This window comes from Rosa rugosa, chromosome 3 (genome assembly GCF_958449725.1).
Source record: "Rosa rugosa chromosome 3, drRosRugo1.1, whole genome shotgun sequence".
Classification (NCBI taxonomy): Eukaryota; Viridiplantae; Streptophyta; class Magnoliopsida; order Rosales; family Rosaceae; genus Rosa; species Rosa rugosa.
This window is the reverse complement of record NC_084822.1, coordinates 23,354,180-23,374,663: the sequence shown is the minus strand read 5'-3', so window position 1 is coordinate 23,374,663 and position 20,484 is coordinate 23,354,180. Positions and strand designations below refer to the sequence as shown.

Here is a 20,484-nt window from a genome sequence, read left to right as displayed (position 1 = left end):
TCCAGTCTAATAAAGATGAACTTTTGTTAGAACCGTAAAAATTGATACGATTTCAATAGGGAACTTGGGTCTTCTTAGTTAAAGCAGTGTCTATGAATGTCGTTATTGATCAGTAGTTGTTATCTGCGAGTGAGGCTGAGCTGGAAGGACTTGTAGAGTATAAGCTGTAATCGTCCTGGTTCAGAAATAATCGAATACAATTTGCAACTTTCATTTCTCTTTTCAATTTTCGAATCTTATGTTTTTATCCATTTGCTAGGGTTTGAGACCGGAATAATTGATGTCAATGCCACTATGGTAAAAAAAAAAAAAAAAAGGATGGTGGCACTCTGCGACCACCAGTTTCTGACGAACTCAGCCATGTTGAATTTGACATACAAGTCCCTCGGGATGAAATGACAGCTAAATTTTTGGAGATGCAGGAGTCTTTCGAAGCCATACCAGCTCAAAAGTCTTCTGTTTCGAGCAAAATTCTTGAGCAACTTCGTCTACTCTAGTATTGGATGAGGGACATAGGTCTACTTATTACACCTGATCCAAGGTCTGGATACCATCATACCATCCTTCTGTTTCTAGTAAGATTGGTTTTAGGGCTCATAGTGACCACCATCAAGTTTATGGGTTTACCAATGCTCTTGCCATATTTCATTCTATAATGAATGAAGTACTAGGGGACATTTGCAGAGAAGTAGTAAAGCTGCTTCATATTTTGAACTTTGTTTGTAAGAATTCTGTTTTTGTTTTCCATTAGGCTTTGATTTGTCACGTGTTTCATCATCTTGTCATACAAGGAAGAATAGGTTTCACTGTTTCAGGGTTACGATGTTTGTCTGGTTTTTCTAACTTTATTATTTTCATGAAACATTAGGGTTATGACGTTTGAAAGAGGAAAGACTAATTAGTTGCGTCACTTCACATGATACACAAATACATTACTTCCAAACTCGACTTACTACTAAACTTCATCCTCTTCTTCCTAGTATAGCGTAATAGGTCATAAATTCTCTCCCTGAATTCATGCCATGGCTGATGGTTGGTATTGTTGAAGACGAACTTAGGCATAAGTGCTTGTTTCACTTCAATGTGGATGGACGAAACACCTATGTGGTATGTGGTAACACATTAATTCATCAGAAAGTCCTCTGGAATTACTTTTTCTTATGCATAGAAGGACATTAGCTTCTCGCTTAAATTCTCACATTCCAACCTATGGAACATGTCTACCTGTAGACAATGTAAATATGAAAATGTAAACGATCGATTACTTATTAGTTTGTATAAACAAATGAATGAGAGTAGAGGGAATAAAAAAGTACCTGGAGATGTAAATTATAGAAGACCCTCCCTCCAGAGGACTCAAAAGAAGAAGCATTCAGTATTTCAAGCCCATCCTCCTCCAGACTTTGCAAAATCCGAGATATGAAATTGTGGGTGGAACTAATTGTGGATATTTGAATGGCAACTTCACTATCACTAAGACGGGTTGTTGAAACAGCAGATAATGAGCTCCTACTTCTCCTAGCTGTGCTTTTTACTTGCTTTTCCTCTTGTAATATTACATTTTCTTGCTTAGAAATTTTCGACAAAAGCTCGTCTCTTTTTTGAATTAGTCCCTCCACTTGCTGCTGGAGCTCTGGAATGTATTTCAGCACCCGCGAAACTGTGGCTGGAATGCTTAATCTTTTCTGTATTAGGAAAAAATATTTGCATAGTACTGTAAGTAGGATTCAATACTTACTATTGTGTTCTACTTCTAAAAAAAAAAAAAAAATACTTAATATTGTGTAGTATGGATAAGAAAAAACTAAAGTTACCAGAAAAATGATACCAACTAACCAAAAAAAAAAAAAACACTAACCGTTTGTATGTCATGCACTAACCATAGTCCATACCTTTAGGCTTCTTTATTTTTAATTTTTTTTGTTAAAGAAACACTCTAACTTGAGAGTATAGGAAAAGAATGTATTCATACCGCATGATCTGCGGGAACGAGAGAACGCAGTGATGAGTACAAGTTGTTGATCTTCTTGCGGCGGTCACGCTCACTAGCATTGTGGTTAAGCTTCTTAGCCATTGAAGAACTGTTGCCCTCGCCGCTGATTGCGGTGGATGGCGTGGAGTGATCAAGCGTATCAAACTGTGGCTGCAGAGTTGTAGGGAAATGAAGAAGCGATGATTCTGCTGAGAAATAGTTATGGTCATGGCTTATGGGATGATCCTCCAAGGGCCATCCAATTGTTGAAAATAGAGGAGGAGATAGAGCCAACATGATGAGATTTGAGAAACTGAATTGAATTTGCTGGGACTAATTTGCTTACAAATTTAGTAGATCATGACATTCATATATATACAAACAGCCGTCATTTTCATAGTTCAACTCAGCAACATTAAGTTATTCAAGAGTTGATGGTCCATACACTTAAATTACTTGTAAAAACTTGCTATTGCAACAATCAAAATTTTCATTACAATAACATGGTTACGAAAATGACTTGCCAACTTCCCCAGCGTGTGCGCGCTCGTGTATGTTGTCATGTTATTGTAATGAAAATTTTGATTGTTGCAAGACCAAGATTTTACAAGTAATTTAAGTGTATGGCCGGACTATCAACTCTTGAATAACTTAATGTTGCGAAAATGACTTGCCAACTTCCCCAGCGTGTGTGTGCTCGTGTATGTTGTTTCCATAGATCTATGTGGCTTAACCGGCCCATTTGTTTATAGAAGGGATTTGCAGATCGAGTTGGCAAAAATGGCTCGCAGGGTTTTATACGATAAAAACAACACCATTTGAACAACCTCTCCATTTAAATCGTAGTCCGCAAGACCTAAATTGATTATGTACAATTGTCATGCATTTTCTGTTGGTTGAGAATTCTGCACAGAAATTAAATTGTTTTACAAACTTAATCTTCAACCCTAAATGCAGTCAAAGCATGCACTGCTAACAAAACAGGCAAATCATACAGCTTTTTTAAAAAGACACGAACATTTGTGTGAAAGATAATTCATATAGATGTCCAAACCGGTAATGGATGGAGCAAGGCAGGCAGTGAGGAGAGTAAATTTTTGTCCTTGTTGATGTGGTTAGTTTAAACAATTTGGGTGCCAAGGGGAAGTGCAAATAGCGTGTGTTGTGCATAAAATACACGAGTTTGGGACAGACTTGGTCATTTATTCCACGTGCCTAAGCTTCTGTTTCTCATGGAGACCTCATCTCTTTTATTTCATTACATTAATTCATGGGTTTCCTTCCGAAGCTTATCAACCAAGTAACAATTTCTATATATACACATTTCTGCTTCTACTTAATTACTTTCCTAACCAAAATGGGATAGTTTATTATTATTATTAATTTTTTTTTGAAAGGGGGCTGGTGCGGCTGCCCTCAAGCCTTGATTAATGAAATTGCAGAATACAAGGTTGGGGGGGGGGGGGGGGGGACATAGAGCCTAAACCCCAGATTACAATAAGCATAAAGAGATAATCCTGAAATAATACTAAAACTCTCTACAAAATCTATGTATTCTAACAAGCACCAATTAGCAAAGAGTGCACAAATAGCTACTCTATTTGCTTTGACATAGTGGTGACATACCGGAAAGATAACTCTATTACGAAGAAGCATCATTACAAATAGCACAGCTTTCCCACTATGTTGCCGTACGGAAATAAATCCAAGGTAGGTCGTCTCTCTAGTACAATTTTTAACTTGTCAAATGAGTTTTAGATCTCATTTTTACGTTCCGAGTAAATGCGTAGTAAGGGAAAAGCAACTGTTCAGAATAACAGGGGCGTAAGGGAAAATATTCAGATTTGGAATCAGCTGTTTATGGGGCTTGCTATATCTAATGTATACAATAATACAAAAGGTAAAAACAGAGCCTCTCTCTCTCTAAAAACTAGAGAGAGAAACCCGATCTGAAATTTCAAATCCCCTCCCCTCCCACTCTCTCACCCAGATCTTGATCCTTCCGGATCTAGATCGACGGTTGAAGAGCTGGGGGAGGCCACAATAGCAAAGACTTCGACTAGTTTTCCTTCCATCTACACTGTTCATTGTCTTTCTCAAGCTTTTTCAGCTTTCTCTCACCCTTGTGGTGATTTTGTACCCTCTGTGGTGTATATTACCTGGCTATGTCCAGCACGAGAGGAACTTGTTCCTCGTTTTTTTTCTTTTTTCTTCTCACTGTCAGACGATCCCTCACGTTTCCAGATCAAAAATCAACCAACCACACAACAGATCGCTTCTCTCCATCATCAACCTCCAAGAGGATTCTTATGGCTGCAATTACAAAGTGCTAGTCACTTACCTAGGCGAGTATGGGTGCTCACGCATGAGTTTTTCACCCCCCATTCTCCATTGTTACTGCTCTTGTTCTGGTTCTATGCTTTGGATCTCTGATCCTGTTCGGCAGCCATGGCTTCTTCTTTGTCTTGATGGTAGAGGAAATGATGTTGTTGTGAGGGATTTCCCTTTGTTTGTTGTTTATCTTTTGATCTGTGTATTAGGACTTGGATGGCATCGGTTCACCATACCGAATTTCTGGTTGCTCTATTTACGGCGTTACTTCAGCGAAGGTTTGTGGCTGGCGGCGGTCTCTTATTGGGCCTATGCTTTAGTTATTATTGTTTTAAGGATTAATTTCCTGATACTGGCTCCTTTGGAACCCAGGAGGGAATTAATTTTCCTAGTTAGTTTCCTGTCTATTTGGGCCTGTCCAACAGACTGGTTGTGTGTTTCTATTTTCAGCCCATTGGACTAGCTTTGGGGCAGCTTAGTTGATCCCCTTTTCCAAAAAAGAAAAAAAAATACAAAAGGTAAAAAGATAAAACTGCAGTACAGTAGTCTCCACAAAAAAAGACGATACCAACGTCGTATACATTATATGTTCGGCAATTTCCTAACTTGAATACACTATCTTAACAACAAAATGATTAAAGACCAGCAAAGATACAACATCTAAATGAAAAAGACTCCACTATCCCACAAAATTGCCTAGATCACCGATTGAGCTGCCATAAGCATAATGATCTTTTTACCCGCGACCTCTTCTGCCTCTTCCCCCTCTGCCACCTCTCCCCCCACTGCCTCCCCTGCCCCCTCTGCCTCCCCTGCCTCCTCTGCCTCGGCTTCCGAATCCATTCTTATTTTGCTTTAGCCCCAATGAATGAATTCCCCTTCTCTTTCCACGCTCTGCTTCTTCATCATCATCCTCTTTATACTTTGAGGAGCCTCTAGCTCTGAAAGAAATCTCACGTGACCCTCCAGGGCCCAGCTTGACACCACTTGGGAGGGCAGAAACCCGCCGATCATCTCTGAGGGCTTTTACCCTTTCTCCCAATGGCAGCAACTCCTCATGTGCAAGTGATGCACCACTCCTGAATGCCTCTGCATGCCGCTCATCCTTGGCCTCAATCAATCTAAAGAATTTAGAACCGACTATTAGTACAGAAAATTTCAAGTTTTAATATTTAACCGACATAGAGTTCAGACCAAACCCTCATGCACAGACAAAGAAACAGACAACAATAGATGGGAAAACTGGACAAATCTTGTTATAGTGTTCACATTAATTACAAACACCATCTATCAGCCTGATCAATATAGATTAGAATAGATTATTCTCCTCCCTAGGGTTTACTCGAAATACACAGATATTCTCTGTTTATGACAATTCTATTTTCAAAAATTATACCGACTTGTCTCACCAAGGATAATAATTCTTCGCATATATATTTTGTATTGAATTCTGTTTATGTACTGTCTCTTATATTATAAAACAGCTATGTGATGTGTATAAAATCAGTTCAGTTTAAAACTTAAAATAATGTTTTTTCTTTAAACGTCCTGTTTCTCTGCGACTAAAGGGCCATGCTTTTACGGAGAATGCAATGTAATCAATGAACAAACAGAAGATAACAGTCAATAAAGATACAGCCAGAATGACTCACCTTGGAGCTCGTCCTTTCCCTTTTATTCTGCTGTTTCCATAGTCAGGCTCATCCTCTGATGTTGCATCAGAATCACTATGATTCTCATCTTCATCTTCCATGGCAGGTCTGAAGTGTTCTTCCACCAGAGATGCTCGCTTGTTAGAAGAAACCGGGTGTAAAGCCTTATATTCGTGCGAGTACTCATCAATTTCAAAGTCCTGCACACAAATTACAAAAGGATGCATTATAGGGAACTGTTTACACAATCTAAGGAATGAAAAAAAATTGAATATATGGTTTTCTTTTCTTTTCCCCCACTCGAAGGAAAACTAGGTTCACTATATGAATAAAACTGGAGCTAACACCGATAAATAGAACAAAAGCGCACTCTGCTGGAAACAAACGAAACAGGAAAACAACCAGACAAACTAAACTAACACTGGAGACACAAAAAAAAAAAAAAAAAAAAAAAAAAAAAAAAACTTAAAACAATAGAAGAAAGAACAGTTAAATGATAGGCTAAAAGCCTACAAAACAACACTGATAAAATTCAAACAATACAACTGAATTCAAAAGAGAAGTTGCTTCAAACATAAATCTCATCTCCACAACCACATACATGAAACAGCATGTTTCTGTTGATTGAATGACCCACAAGGCCACACCTATAAACTGAGAACAAGAACAAACCGTCCATTTCATTCGATCGTCTTTCTTTTCCTCACTCACACCCTCCCACAGAACTCGCATATAAGCTTCTCAACCTCTCTAGGAAACCAGAAAACAATGATAATAAGTTGGCAGACTTTGCCAAACAGGTGCACTGAGGTAAGTCTCCCATCCCTAGACAATCATGCCCTCTTCAAACCTGTTTTACACTCTCAATCAAAAGTTCCCACACTGCAAGGCACTAGGATGACCACTATTGGAATCTTAAAGTACACCATAGGAGCAACCCACGCCCCTACCCAAACCTGCCAGAAAGAAATTCCAATTTGCTCGATTGGGAATTAAATCCGGGATTAAACTCATTCACATATTCACTCTATTGGGATTTAAATCCAAGAATTGAACTCATTCATGTATTTGGGATTAACAAATTTCTAGCATTTAGTCTAGTTCGACTTCTCCACTAGACCAAATGCTACTTCGGGAATAACATATTTCCACAAATTTTTTCTATATGGAACAACAATAACAGTTGAAAGTTGAAATGAAACAACAATCTGAGCAATAATGATGATATACTTTTTTCTATTTGAACCCAAATTTTTTGTTAACAAATTCATTTCCTATCCCTCATCTTTATTACTACACTATTTTTATCTCTCCTTTTTTTATTTGTCAAAATTCATGAATAAAAAATGAGCCACAGTAGGGGGCAAAGGCAGGAAAGGTGCAATTAGACTTAAAAGCTGACCAAAAAAAAAAAAAACACCAACAAAAAATAAACAAATGAGAAAATTATTGCGCCAAAGAGTTGTCCTTTTTCATGGGAGCCAGATGTTCAGATTATCGTACCTTATTTTCAAACATTGCTTTAAATCGCTCATCTTTAAGAATATTAATATCAAGTGCCTTCTTTTTCTTGGATGGCTTGTTGGTCTCATTTTCATCTATATCTTTAGTTTCATTTTCTGCTTCTTCATACTCCAAAAACCTCTCTGCAAACTTTTGGTTGACCTTGGGCAATTTTCTCTTTTTCTGCAGTAAACAAAAATCACAATATATAAGGAATCATACTATTGACCTCCAAATAGATAATCTAAAATGAGTCTCCCACAAAGTCAATATTATATAATCACACTCTAGGACTGTGAAGACCAAATTAACAGTTGAACCCCTACTATAAGACAGTTTCTTCAAAAAAATTATTAGAGCACCTCGGAGCAATGTTGAATGTTCTTTATGGATTAGTAATTAGTTTGGATACTAGAGTACAAAAAGAATCATAAAGTTTGTAAATATACAAACAATATTTAGAAGAAAGTGTCTAACCGTAATTCGCTGTCCAGCAAATTCTTTTTCTAGCTTCTCCTTTTTCTGCTGTTCAATGTATTCACTAATATCAAAAGGCTCTACCAAAGCTTTTGCCTGCCAGAAAGTATGCAATAAGGATTGAAGTATTAGACTACTAAACTAATACCTTATTAAAGCAGGTGAAATATCATTTTTGAATAGAAATCAGAAACACTTCACCAACTCATGGTAATTAATCCATAAATCCTTAGTGCCAGAAATGTTTACTAAGAATAGTATTTAGAGCAGGAATGGAAACAGATTCATTATTATCCTCCTCTGTTTTTTGTAAGTCTGAAACAAGTCCAACCGGTCTATTTACAACCATTCTTTCCTTATATGAAATACAGCACGGGGACAGCATACATATGGATGATAAAAACTTATTTTGGTTCCAACAGTCATGAAACCCTTGATCAAAATAATCATATATAAACGAATGCAACCAAACCTTTTTATACAACGAATAACGAACAAAGAACCCATGCATGTAAGCTCTGAGTAGATTCGTTCCAATCAGCTTAGTCAACCTCAACCTCTCAAGGTCTTCTTTTGTCAAAAATTTATAATCATCATAGATGGTCGTCTGCGCACCCTCCTCTAGCTCTTCCTGTAAAAAGAACAAACAAACTATTATTAGCTGGAGATCTAAGATGAATGAAACCAAATTAATACAGGAAAACAATATAAACCAAAACCTACAGTAAGATTTTGCAGGTAAGAACACCAATTTGGAGCAGGTCCGAGTTCAGGTATGAAATACGATGGTATCTGACTGCAGTCCAGAGCCAACAGCATCAATCCACTGCCAGGGAATGTACATATATCATTTATTGCTCCAGCTGTGGGCTCAATGCTTGTCATTCCTTCTCCCTGCAAACAATGGAAAATCCACTTCATTATGTATACAGAAAACAATATTCCATAACTTTTCATTATATCCAAAAGTATATTATCTTACTGTGTCAGGGTCCCATATTCTAACAACGTGATTGTCAGTGGTAATTAACTTTGGCCGTTCAGAATTAAGAGTTTGATGCCACTTAATGTCTAATATCGGACTGCCATACCTATAAAAGAATGACAGGGTCTTCAACAATCAGTAAATTACAAAGGGTGAGAAAAACAAAGCCCCTTATTACGTTGAACCAGGGAAAACTGCATAAGGAGATATACTCACATGTGATCCTTCACCTGTATAGGATGTGATGAACGCAAGTCATAGACGAGAACCTGCAGGTTCAATGACACAACTGAAGTTACATTATTCAAGGAATATATTCTGAAATGCAATTCATTCTTGTTGAGAAGAGGATCGCAAATACACAAGGTATAAGTGATGGTCCCAACACTATTCATCTTGTTATCTACTAATGTACAATGAAGATGCAATCCATTCTTGTTGAATTGTAGTGTAAATTTACCACCGAACATGTCATCTTAATCATCACACCTCATCTACTTGTCAATTTTCAGTGATTCAGACTATACCCACTACTACTTCACATCTAATTCTAATGCTACTGCAGTGATGTATTTTATTTCTCAAGACCTGTTTTGGGATTTTGTTTAAATTCAAACTGGAAATAATTATGGGAAGAACAAGGACCAACTTCACTAACCTGCAACAATTGATAATCATCTCTTATATCAGGCAAATAGGGATAACATAATAAGTATTCAAATTATTCAATAAGCGAAACTCTCAAAATATGTGTTGCAGTTGAGGTAAAACCACAGTAGATATTGCAAAGGTTGAGAATGATCAACATGGTGGGCATTTCCGATAACAACATAACTAAAATTATATCTTCTAGAAATAAGCAAATCGCATTGTACTTATCAGATTAAAAAAAAATTAATTGTACCTTCCCTGCACTGCTTCCAACAGCCATTAAGAAACCCGTTTTTTCATCAAACTCTACTGCTGTGACCTCCTGCAAATCCAGAATGCAGTCAAATGGTTAATCAAGTCAGGATCGAAAGGAAAGTAATTAAGAGGCCCTGTCATTAACAGCACTACTACATAATTAAAGAAAGAGAGAAAAAAGAAGAGGGAGGTGGGGGGGACTGGAATGAACTCACAGCTATAGACACAAGACCATTACCTGGTCGATGTCACCAGCAGGTCCAACAGCATTAATCCTACCAACTGAAGATTTCATTCTCAAGTCAAAACATTCCACAGCACCATCTTCACCACCACAAGCAACTAAACCATGAAGCTTGCTGAAATTTTAAAATAAAAGCTCCTTGCTCTTAGATAAACACCAACACCAACCATATATAGCAAAAGAAAGCACATATCTGATATTTGAAGAAGAGAAAGAAGAATCTAGATATCAAAAAAAGGTCAACAAGTCACCTTCGAGAAACTACATTTAGCGCTGGCGACTGAGTGTTGAGGGAAGATAAAAAACGCCCCTACAAACCAATTAGTGTTAATATTGACAGAACTGTGAAATAAAGCAGAAACTTCTATTAAAGCAGATTTAAGTGAGTCTGGTTGATATGGAAAACCTGTTCCAAATTAATTCTGTAAAGTTCTGGAGAAGAGGCAGCACAAAGCAAATCACATGACCAGCAATCATAAGCCATATCCCTACCCATTCTGTAGACAGAAGTTCAATCAACACATTGTAGAAGGAACACAGATATACTAGCCACTGCCCATGCACGGAACAATTCTTAAATAATTACAATCTAAGTTAAAGTAAAACCGAAGCAGCTCTAAATTAAATGTTGGTAAACATGATTTCAACTACTATCTGGATGCAGAAATACACTTAAATTGAAAGAGAAAAATAAATGCTGAAAACAAAACTAGTTAACTTGAGAGGACTAATGCCAGAAGTGCTATTTTTGACTTGAAGGATTCTATTTGCTATTTCATTATATAATACACGTTATACAGAAAAAAAACCGAATTTCAACGCTATTAACAGTTTTCCTATTGTAAATGGAAAATCCCCCGATATACACAAAAGAAACAAAAAAAAAACAAAATAGCCAGAAATGCATATCAGGAAGAAGAACAAAAATCCATTCATTCAAGGAAAAGAGGAAGGAAGAAGCACCTTGGAATGCGCAAACTGTAATGTTTTCCATATTTTGCATGTAGATAAACAGAACGATCGGCACATAAAAACGCAAGCTTTGAATAATCATCAGCCAAAACCTAAATGGATAACAATTAACTTAAGTCAGTCAGAGTCATATGGATAACAAGAGGAGGAGAGAACATGTTAAATGGAGCAGAATAACCAATGAGAGTACCTCAAAATCAATAATCTCAGAATCCAAGTGCCTTTCAAACTTGAGGGCAAGTTCCCTGAGCTCATAAACCTTGACTTGGGGTGGGTATATACCTGAATTTACAATGCAATGGTAAGAAGGAAGCACAAGAAGTGAGAGTGAATTTTGATATGTGATGTAAAAAAGTAAAGGAGGTTAAACCTGATGCAATGAGGAACTCGCCGTCAGGAGTGGCCTTGATTTTGGTGGTGGCAGTTTCGAAGCGGAGGTCCTGAATCAAGTCCACTCTTTGCATATAATCTGATGAGGGAGAAATTGAGATGATCAGAATCAGAATCAGAATCAGAATCAGAATCAGAAAGCGAAAGAAGAAAGAAGGAAGGTACTTTTGTCTTTGCGGAGGGCTCGACGCTTGTTGGGGTCAAGCCAGGTGGCGAGAGAGGGTTGCTGAGAAGCAACGCTGTACATCTTGACGCCATTGATGGAGGTCGACTTGAGATTGCCTCCATGGTAAGCCATAGCGTGCAACCTTCACCTTAGGGTTTAAGCTTTAGGGTTTAACAAATCAATTCCAACCTCCTCCTTTCTGCTTCTGCCGCTGCTTCGTTCTCAAGTCGGCGGCAAACTAGTAGGTTTCTCCCACGTTCTGCCTAGTTGACGTGGCCCAATTAGAACTCGAAATGTTTCAATTCTTTTTATTTATTTTTTTTAAACACGATTTACTTATTACCTGGGGTTTAGGGTTTAGGCCTTCAATCACATGCAGGAATTAAAATAGCGGTTTTTACATATCTATTGGAAGTCAGGAGTTAGATTTTTGAAAAAGAAAAAAATATCGGAAATATTAGAGATATTCCAAAAAATTTTTTTGAAAGAGTCAATTTATTGGAATTACATATAAACGTCAACCTCATCTACATCCAAAGAGAGACTCTAGGCGTGGTTGAATTAAAAGTTGCTCGCTGGTCTATGAACAGACTACATAGAGTCAACTACAAACTACAGACTACATAGAGTCATAGACTACACAATACCAAATGATTCATATAATTGCACCACATTTTTTTTTACTCTTGTGTGGATCATAACCTAATAGTCTATTCTCTTTGTCTGAAACTTTAACATAATCAAGGCCAATCTCATATAAATATATAATTGAGAAAAATGAAGTGAATGAGTTACGTGGCTCCATCAAGTTTGTTTTCAAGAAATTTCTCCTCACTTGGATTCCACTGCTCACTCGGATTTTCCTCGAAGGAAATACTCTTCACCTAGAGTCATTTTGAGGGGATTTCTCCTCACCTAGATTCTCTTTGAGAAGATCTCTCCTCACACAAATTTGCATTTAGAGAATTACTTCTCACCCAGAATCACCTTAAGGGGATTTCTCCTCATCCAGATTTGCCTTGAGGAGATCTCACCTTGCACAGATTTGTATTTAGAGAATTACTTCTCACCCAGAATCACCTTGAGGGGATTTCTCCTCACCCAGTTTCTCCTTGAGGGGATTTCGCTTTACCCCAATCTGTCTTCAGAAGTTTCATTTCGAGGTATTTTTTCCAAATGGATTAATTTGTCTCTTTATTACGCCATATCTTGACTAGAAAGTAGAAACCGTTGTTAAAATTTTATACCCTGATATAACCTCCGTATTCCATGATATATATTTCTCTGTGAATAACTTAGTTTTTTTTTTTTTTTCTTCTATTTTTTGTTTTTTGTTTTTTTTTTTCATCAGATTTTACAGATTTTTTTCATTCCAATAAATTCCAAATATCTAATATATCAGAGATATTTGATGATATCAGAAAAATTTCGCAGAAACGGAAGATAAGATATTTTCCCCATGATATATCGGTCCCTCTCTAAAAAGGGAGACATCGGGAGATATATTGAAAATATGGCAGATATTTCAATCTTTCTTCAATCATTTCATATGGGCTTCCCATAGGGTGAGCCTTAAATTGCTTTGCTGAAAATGAATGCTAGAATCATATTCCGGTGAGTTTAAACATGCACTAATCAAAGCTAGGATTTTGAACTAACTAGGATTTTGTTTGTAATCAAAGCTAATACGTGAATATGTATGGGAAGGATTATAGACAACAATTACACACGTACAGTAATAAGATAACTAGACCAAACTTGTGATATATAATTATATATTATATATCCAGTAATATTGATCGAGGTCAATATATTGCTTCTTGCGCTAATGGAGAATTTAGAACTGGCAAGGTTCTTGTTACAGGGAATTAAGCTTAACATTTCCACAAAATCAAATCTTCATGCATCACTAGATTTGACAGGCAAGCTGCTATATATGCCTATCTAATGATCAGCAAACATTCAAAACTAAGATTTATTGTTGCCCTTGCTCTTGTCATATATATATTTAGAGACTGGGAGAGCTAGCTACAGAAATGGGCAAGCTGCTCCTGCTCTTGTCATATATATATTACGTATAATTAGGTGGAGTACATAATAAGCATATCTGCAAGTGATTTGACACTCCACTTTTAACTACTTAAAAATCGAGTGCAAGTGGTGAACTTTGTTGAACAGTGGAGTGCTGACATCTTCTGTATGACAGATGAGCGTTACAAGTCGTCATTCCCTAGTTGCAAAATTGTGGAACGACCTTAAGGCTAGCTCAAATGTCTTAACCTGGGATCCTCTTAACTTTGATCAAACCAAGCTTAATGCGCGGATGTCGGAGAATTTCGAGTTTGGGAAGGGGTATGGGTTGGTGTTATGTACCAAACTAGGGACCCGGGGAGGTTACGTTCTTAATGCAGAAATTAAGTTGGGGTTTAGTTTATGGTTGTAAGCTTGTGTGCAGTTGATAAATATTGTCACTTAAATGGATTCTGGTGTTTATATTTGTTAATTAGGTAACGCATATTATGATGATGAACTTGACATCTTGTCAGCTAAAACACATATACCGGAGAATAACCCAGCTGCAGACCAAGCGATGGAGCTAATCGATCTTGAGGTAGGGAGTCATTAATTCATTCTCTTATGGCATGCATCTCTAGATCTAGTAGTTATTTTGTATTGGTGATATTCTTTTCAAAAAGAAAAATCTGCGCGCAGTATAACAATCAGTACGTGTGATCTATTGATAGATAGATGACTACTTAATTACCATGAACTACTCAGACGTTGAGTCAATTGTTGCCATTCAATTTTTCCAGTTCAAAAGTTAAACCAAAGAAGCTAGTATTGAATAAATGGACCCTCATGAAAACTATCCATATTGATGAGGGCGGCTTTAGCTTCATCTTTACATATAGTTTAATGAATGAAATGATTTGACTTGAACCAGGATCAATCATGTGATTCCTCCCAACTACCACTCAATATTCAAAACATGGACGTACTACCACTAGGGCTATTACTTTCATATTCTGTTCTTTTTGTCCCAGTCTCTGTCTCCCTACTCATGTCATTATTGTCATATATGGGGGTCTCTAATTGTCCATGTTAGTAGTAAACAATGATTTTAATTCTTTTAGTAGTAATTAATGATTTTAATTCTTTTGTTACTATCAGTGTCAAATGACAGAAGGGATCTGGTAGAGAAAATGTGGCGCATATATAGAGAGAGAAAGAGTGCAGAAGATGAAGAAAAACAATATGAACGCAGCAGCAGTAAGAGTTAGAACAACAACAGAAGTTGAAGTATGGAGTCCTCATCAGCAACTCCAGCTGGCAGAAACACAATAGTTCCAGCCATGAAGCTACATCCATCTTCTTCCTCTCGAAGACGGCCATTTTCTTTTTCACCTTCATCCTCTTTTGTATCATCCTTTAATGTCCCTGATCATGATGATTCCCCTGCCACCACCCCGTTTCGATTTTCTGGTGTCCCATTTTCCTGGGAACATTTTCCTGGAATTCCAAAGAAACAAAGCTTCAATTGCAAGAAGAATGAACAGTACTGCAGCTCACCATCATTGAAGGTTCTCCCATTGCCTCCTACAACCACTCATCAAGCTCCGAAAAAGAAGCCCTCATCCAACTCAAAGCAGACTAGTACATTTCCGAAAGATCCTTTTGTTGCTGCTTTAGTTGAGTGTTCCAAGGAGGAAGATGAAGAAGAAGATCAATATTCCAAGAACAATGGTCAATGGAGTGCCAAGGTATCAAGAAGTGTAAGTGACCGGTTTGGATTTGTCAATCTATATGCATCGTCTTGTAAAAGAAGTTGTGCAGTTTCTCAATCTATCATACATGTTCCGAGGCCGATCAGTAGAACCTCCTCTAACTACGATCTACTTAGTCACCGTTCCCGTTCCCGTTCCCGATGAGTTTGTCATCATCATCACCCAGAAAACAATAATAATCTTTGCTTTGCTGTCTCAAAAGATTTGTGCATTATATATATATGTGTTTGCATGTTGCCAATATATTGAGCAAGCTCTATATAATAAATGATGCTCTTTGCTGTATTTCATGTGATGTCTGCGGCAGCATGAGTGAAATATACACGACCCCATGTGGTAGAACTGTAGAAGTAGTAGTCTTAAGTCGACTCTTGTCTACAAGAGGCTACTGACATTTTTTTAATATATCTCTTCCTTTCAGAAGACATGTTGCAGCACACTCTTGATTTATTTGGCAGCGCAGAATTGCTTCTTCATTCTGTAGCACTTACGATTTTTGTTCAAAGGTTTTGTTTCGGCACATTAATGTATCGATATATCAAGTAGATTAGTTCAATACACCATTCTCAAAAAAAAAAAAAAAAAAGATCAGTTCAATACACAGCGTTGACTCGCTCAATAGCGAATTTTTAATAATGAATGTTAGACTTCATTCTATGTCGTAGAAAGAAATTAATCTGTGTTTGTTAGATAAACCCCAGTGCCGTAGTCTTCTACTCTTCTTAAGATCCACATCCAAGTAGGAATGAATCTTGTACTTCTTATATTCTTTCTCGCGAACCTAGAAATTAATTAATCTCGAAACACATTTCACTAAGTAGGCTAGGGACAAGCAGATCAAGAAATGATGGAACAGGGGGCACGGAGAGGGGAGAAGTGGGTGTTGGATGCATCCTGCTGAGGTGAAGTGGCTCCGTCTCTCTCTCATTTTTCACCACTCCCTTAGCTACCCTGGTTGATAATAAAGGCATCACGCAGTCACCTCTTTATTGTCAACTTCTTCAAGCAAATTCTCCCTACTCTATGAACCCAAGGGAAAGGCTGCACACGAGTGGCAGTAGTAAGATCAGAGCTTTTTGTAGTGGTGGAGCTAGTGTAGTATGAGGGTGTGTAGCTACTGAATGAAAGTGAATGATTCCCATCCACCAAGGGAAACATAAAATTTTTTCTTTCTTATTTCTTCTGGTGCAAGAGAAGTACAACAATATATCCAGTAAACCTGCAGCCTGCTAATGATTAATGATCTGCAATATATTCAAGTCCAACAGAACTAGTGTGCATTACTAACTCTTTATTTATATCACAAACACATATATGGTTTAGTTGCAAATTAATCTATTATTTAATATATTAATTAGCTTCACATCTACTTCTCACATAACTTATTCATATAATGTAATCCTCTCAATTATACTTTAGAGACTTAATTATTTATATGTTATATATGTAGTAATGTTGACAAAATAGGCTCATAGCTCTTTAGCTCCAACCCAGGACACTTGATTTGCTATTTTGGCTCCTCTTTCCTTTGCCATGTAGAGTCCTATATGATGCATCAGTTCCTGCAGCCATGATTTTTGTTATCCAAAACTTTCAAAATAGAGATAAAAACAACTAATGACGAGATTATGTTGCACATTAATTGTCTATACTATCACAGATGATTAGGTTTCTATTCCATATTCAGACTAAAACAAGTTTTACATTTTAGTGTACATCTCTACAACTAAGAGAACAGAAATAAGGGATTCTTATGTGCTGTTCGGCACACTCAGGATCTTGCAAAAGCAGTAGGATTCACCACAAACAGGGTCTCACACCAACTCTTACATAACAATATATCTTCCCATATTGAAGTTAATCTAACTTGCCTGGATAGATACTTTTTTCATTAGCATATATTCCCCTTTTTTGTAGATCACATGCTATAGCAGATATGTACTTCTCAACTTTTTTTTATCTCTCTTTTTAATAGAAAACATTTATGTAAAATCAGTGATAAAGTTTTAATCTAGGATGTGTTGGCAAATGATTACCTGAGGGTGAGCTAAAGCTCCTTTGGTGTTTCTGGCAACCCGAAGAGGAACATTAAATGTGGCACAGGCACGCGAGTAAACCACTACGTCCACCAAAGGGGTCAGAAAACCACGGTTTCTAGCTGATATTGTGGAACAAACAAAGTCCAGAACACAGATGTCCGTGCATACTCCTACCACTAATAACTGCACCAGCATTCATGACATGACTGTCAAATTCTTGAAGCAATGATATATAGCTGCTCATTAGAACCAACAGAACTAAATAGCTGTAAGCTGAAATTTCTTAGTAAAATCAACTTACAGTTCTGATCTGATTTATCTTCACCCAATCAACAAAAGCATTTGAACCATCAGGTTGAATTGAGCCTACGAATCCATCATAGCAATCTTTGCGCCTGATTGTGACATTTGGTTCTTTCTCCAACCAACTTAATGCTGCATATTAGTACAGAAAGCAACATATGTGTGAAACAATTATCCAACAACAATATGACTGATTTTTATTCTTAATGTAGCCTCTATCATCATCTCTCTTCTAAAACTCCGATTTCATTTCTGTAATTAACAGAAAGACTATCTAACCCTAAACTCAATAGTGTACTTAATTACGACAGGCATTAGAAAAATAAAATATATATACTACGTACCAGGGACCAAGTTTGATTCATCAGTGCCCTCGATACAATGAAGGGGATAAGGGTCTTCCAGCTTTTCAGGTTGATGAGAATCAATGAATGCCAAAACTGGCCATTTCTTTTCACAAAAGTGTCTGGCAAGTCTTGCAGACTCACTAATCATCTCCGAGATCTGCCTATCGGCCGGGTTCTCTTGGAGCCTGAAAACATAAGCAAAAATTGCAACCTTGTTGAGTACAAGATAACAATTGGTTTCCCTACTTGGTTATTAAATAAGATAAAAGGTTTCCAAACAAGATCCATTCAGATAAACTGATAGAGCCAACAATTGATATAGAACCTTACTAAATCAAAAGTGACGAAAGCAAAGCAAAATCACCTAAACTAAAGTACGAAAAAAAAAGAAAAAAAAACTTTGAGCTTATAATTAAGAACGAGTAGTCACCAGATTTCCAGCACCAACAGTACAGAAGCCATTGATTATGTCCACTAGAACAAGTCCAGTGACAACATCCTCTGACAGATCCACAGGTTCCTGGTCCAGAGGAATTTCATTCTTCAAAAGATCAATTGTCTGAGACACCATTTTCCAGTGGCCTAGCTCCCAATATAGAAAGCGAAAGTGAGTTGTGAAAAGCAAGCTATTGCACATACATCATATATAGGCCTGATGAGGAATGGCACAATCAAGTATGCTAGATTCCAAAGCGTTTTCTTCCTTGGGCAGATAAGTCAAAGATAATGTCCCTAATGAATCACAAGTCACAACATGCATATCCATTAGAATCGGAGAGGATTCCATGCACCGTCGGGTCACTTGCACCAGCAGTGTGCAAGTCACGTGCGCTGTTAGTTCGTAGGCTCCGTTCGTTGGTCGTTCGTCGGTGAAGAAAAGTCAAACGAAGACCAAAGAAAGCGAAGTGCAGTAGAAATAAAATTTACCACAACCGGATAGCTTTGGCCCCCCCAAAACCTAATTGATAAATCCGAACCTCAACCCATCCTTGGAGTGGAATCGTCGAGGTCGCGATAGAGCAGAGGTCGTGGTAATCGAATTCCGGCAATCTGGTTTCGTAGTGAGTATCGGATCTCCACCTCCCTCCCTCCCGACAAGAGCAAGGGATAGGGGCTATATATGCCGACTGCGGATAAGTATTACATACCTTGTATCTATAGTCTTGAATTTCCTTGTAGATCTTTCAGTCTTAAATTTCTGGCTAAAAGTATATCCTGACTTCAACTCGATCAAGAAAATGGTTACTACTGAGGAAATGTAAACGTAGAAGGTTGTTGCCAGATAATCTGGTATGTGTTAACAACTTACTGACTTGGTTTGATTGGATGCATGTATATGAGCATGTTTGATTTTGAGGATTTAGTTCATTTTGCTTGCTTCACATATAACAATTGTAGGAGATTAATCTGCTGGAAGTACAATCATGGATTCACCTTATCAACTAATCCGTTTGATCCAAATGTAATGTAACTGTGCTCAATTCTTTTGCTGGTTTTTGTTTTCTTCTCCATCAGCATGTGATCTTGTTTTAAGTTATGATTCGGAGATTGATAAATCTTTAGTCAGACTTTGTTTTGATGTACTTAATTGTTTCTTTATATATGAACATGCATCAATCATATTCTTATGCACGTTTATGTCCTAATATTTCGTAATTGCAATGCATATTTATGTCCCAATAACTAGTAATATTAGAAATTATGTTAAATCTCCAGTTTCTTGGTCTCTATTTTTGGCAATCTCATGAAGAAATGTAACTTTACTCGTCTGGTATTGAGATTTTAATAAACGTTTTTCCCGATATGTTAGTACCATTGTTATGTTCTAATCTTCGTTTGAATAGATTCTTAGTTTCTTTTACGGGCAATGGATAAAGTGTAAAAGTTGTATTCATGCTACCTGAGAACAAATTACAAGTTAACTGTTCTTCAAGTAATATAATGCAAGCATTTCATTGCTCATTGGTTTTTCAAATGGTTACATATTCCAGGTTGATAAAAAGCAGAGGATTTATGCAGGCAAAGAAAGAGACTGCTGGAGGTTAAAAGGTGGTAGTTTGCGTATGTAACTTGATTGCTGGAAGCCCCACTCCCTGCTGAATTCGTTTTTGCAGAAGAGTCTTAGTTTAATCACTATTTGTTAAAACAATTTTATTCCTTTCAAAAATATATGCAATGTCATTGTATAATATAATAAAGTAAGCTCATGTTAAGGGTTTAAAATATTTAAGCAGACAATAAGATTCCATTGTGTTTTTAGTGTAGAAATTGCAATTCAAAATGCTCAGTATGTTGTCTTTTAAGGAGAGTTGCAGAAAACGGGATTCTGATGTTGTATTGTGAGTGAAATTGAAGTTCTCGCCATTGATAGAGCTCTTGTGAACCACTTATTTTGTTCGTTGTTCATTTAGC

The 20,484-nt window shown here is 37.2% G+C and overlaps 3 protein-coding genes, 1 long non-coding RNA gene and 1 pseudogene across 4 annotated transcripts; 2 read left to right on the top strand and 3 right to left on the bottom strand.

Moving 5' to 3' along the window:
* Positions 1 to 166: 166 nt before the first annotated feature.
* On the bottom strand, positions 167 to 2,343 carry LOC133740029 (transcription factor ORG2-like). The gene is made up of 3 exons (XM_062167860.1): positions 1,973 to 2,343; positions 1,317 to 1,685; positions 167 to 1,224 (listed from the first exon to the last, which is right to left on the bottom strand). The coding sequence occupies exons 1-3, from the start codon at positions 2,267 to 2,269 to the stop codon at positions 1,159 to 1,161; spliced, it is 732 nt and encodes a 243-aa protein (XP_062023844.1). The 5' UTR covers positions 2,270 to 2,343; the 3' UTR covers positions 167 to 1,158.
* A 2,481-nt stretch (positions 2,344 to 4,824) lies between these two features.
* Positions 4,825 to 11,856, bottom strand: LOC133740096 (uncharacterized). Its single transcript, XM_062167952.1, has 16 exons — positions 11,598 to 11,856; positions 11,413 to 11,511; positions 11,233 to 11,324; positions 11,034 to 11,134; positions 10,477 to 10,567; positions 10,322 to 10,380; positions 10,065 to 10,185; positions 9,825 to 9,893; positions 9,137 to 9,189; positions 8,918 to 9,026; positions 8,659 to 8,829; positions 8,408 to 8,566; positions 7,936 to 8,031; positions 7,459 to 7,641; positions 5,956 to 6,155; positions 4,825 to 5,424 (listed from the first exon to the last, which is right to left on the bottom strand). The coding sequence occupies exons 1-16, from the start codon at positions 11,728 to 11,730 to the stop codon at positions 5,040 to 5,042; spliced, it is 2,121 nt and encodes a 706-aa protein (XP_062023936.1). The 5' UTR covers positions 11,731 to 11,856; the 3' UTR covers positions 4,825 to 5,039.
* A 2,244-nt stretch (positions 11,857 to 14,100) lies between these two features.
* LOC133741232 (uncharacterized) lies at positions 14,101 to 15,891 on the top strand. The gene is made up of 2 exons (XM_062169165.1): positions 14,101 to 14,209; positions 14,770 to 15,891. The coding sequence occupies exon 2, from the start codon at positions 14,901 to 14,903 to the stop codon at positions 15,525 to 15,527; it is 627 nt and encodes a 208-aa protein (XP_062025149.1). The 5' UTR covers positions 14,101 to 14,209; positions 14,770 to 14,900; the 3' UTR covers positions 15,528 to 15,891.
* Positions 15,892 to 16,643: 752 nt separating this feature from the next.
* On the bottom strand, positions 16,644 to 18,735 carry LOC133740937 (nicotinamidase 1-like; annotated as a pseudogene).
* A 50-nt stretch (positions 18,736 to 18,785) lies between these two features.
* LOC133740938 (uncharacterized) lies at positions 18,786 to 20,458 on the top strand. The gene is made up of 2 exons (XR_009861525.1): positions 18,786 to 19,534; positions 20,064 to 20,458. It is a non-coding gene; the product is annotated as an uncharacterized LOC133740938 (long non-coding RNA).
* The last annotated feature ends 26 nt before the right edge of the window (positions 20,459 to 20,484 follow it).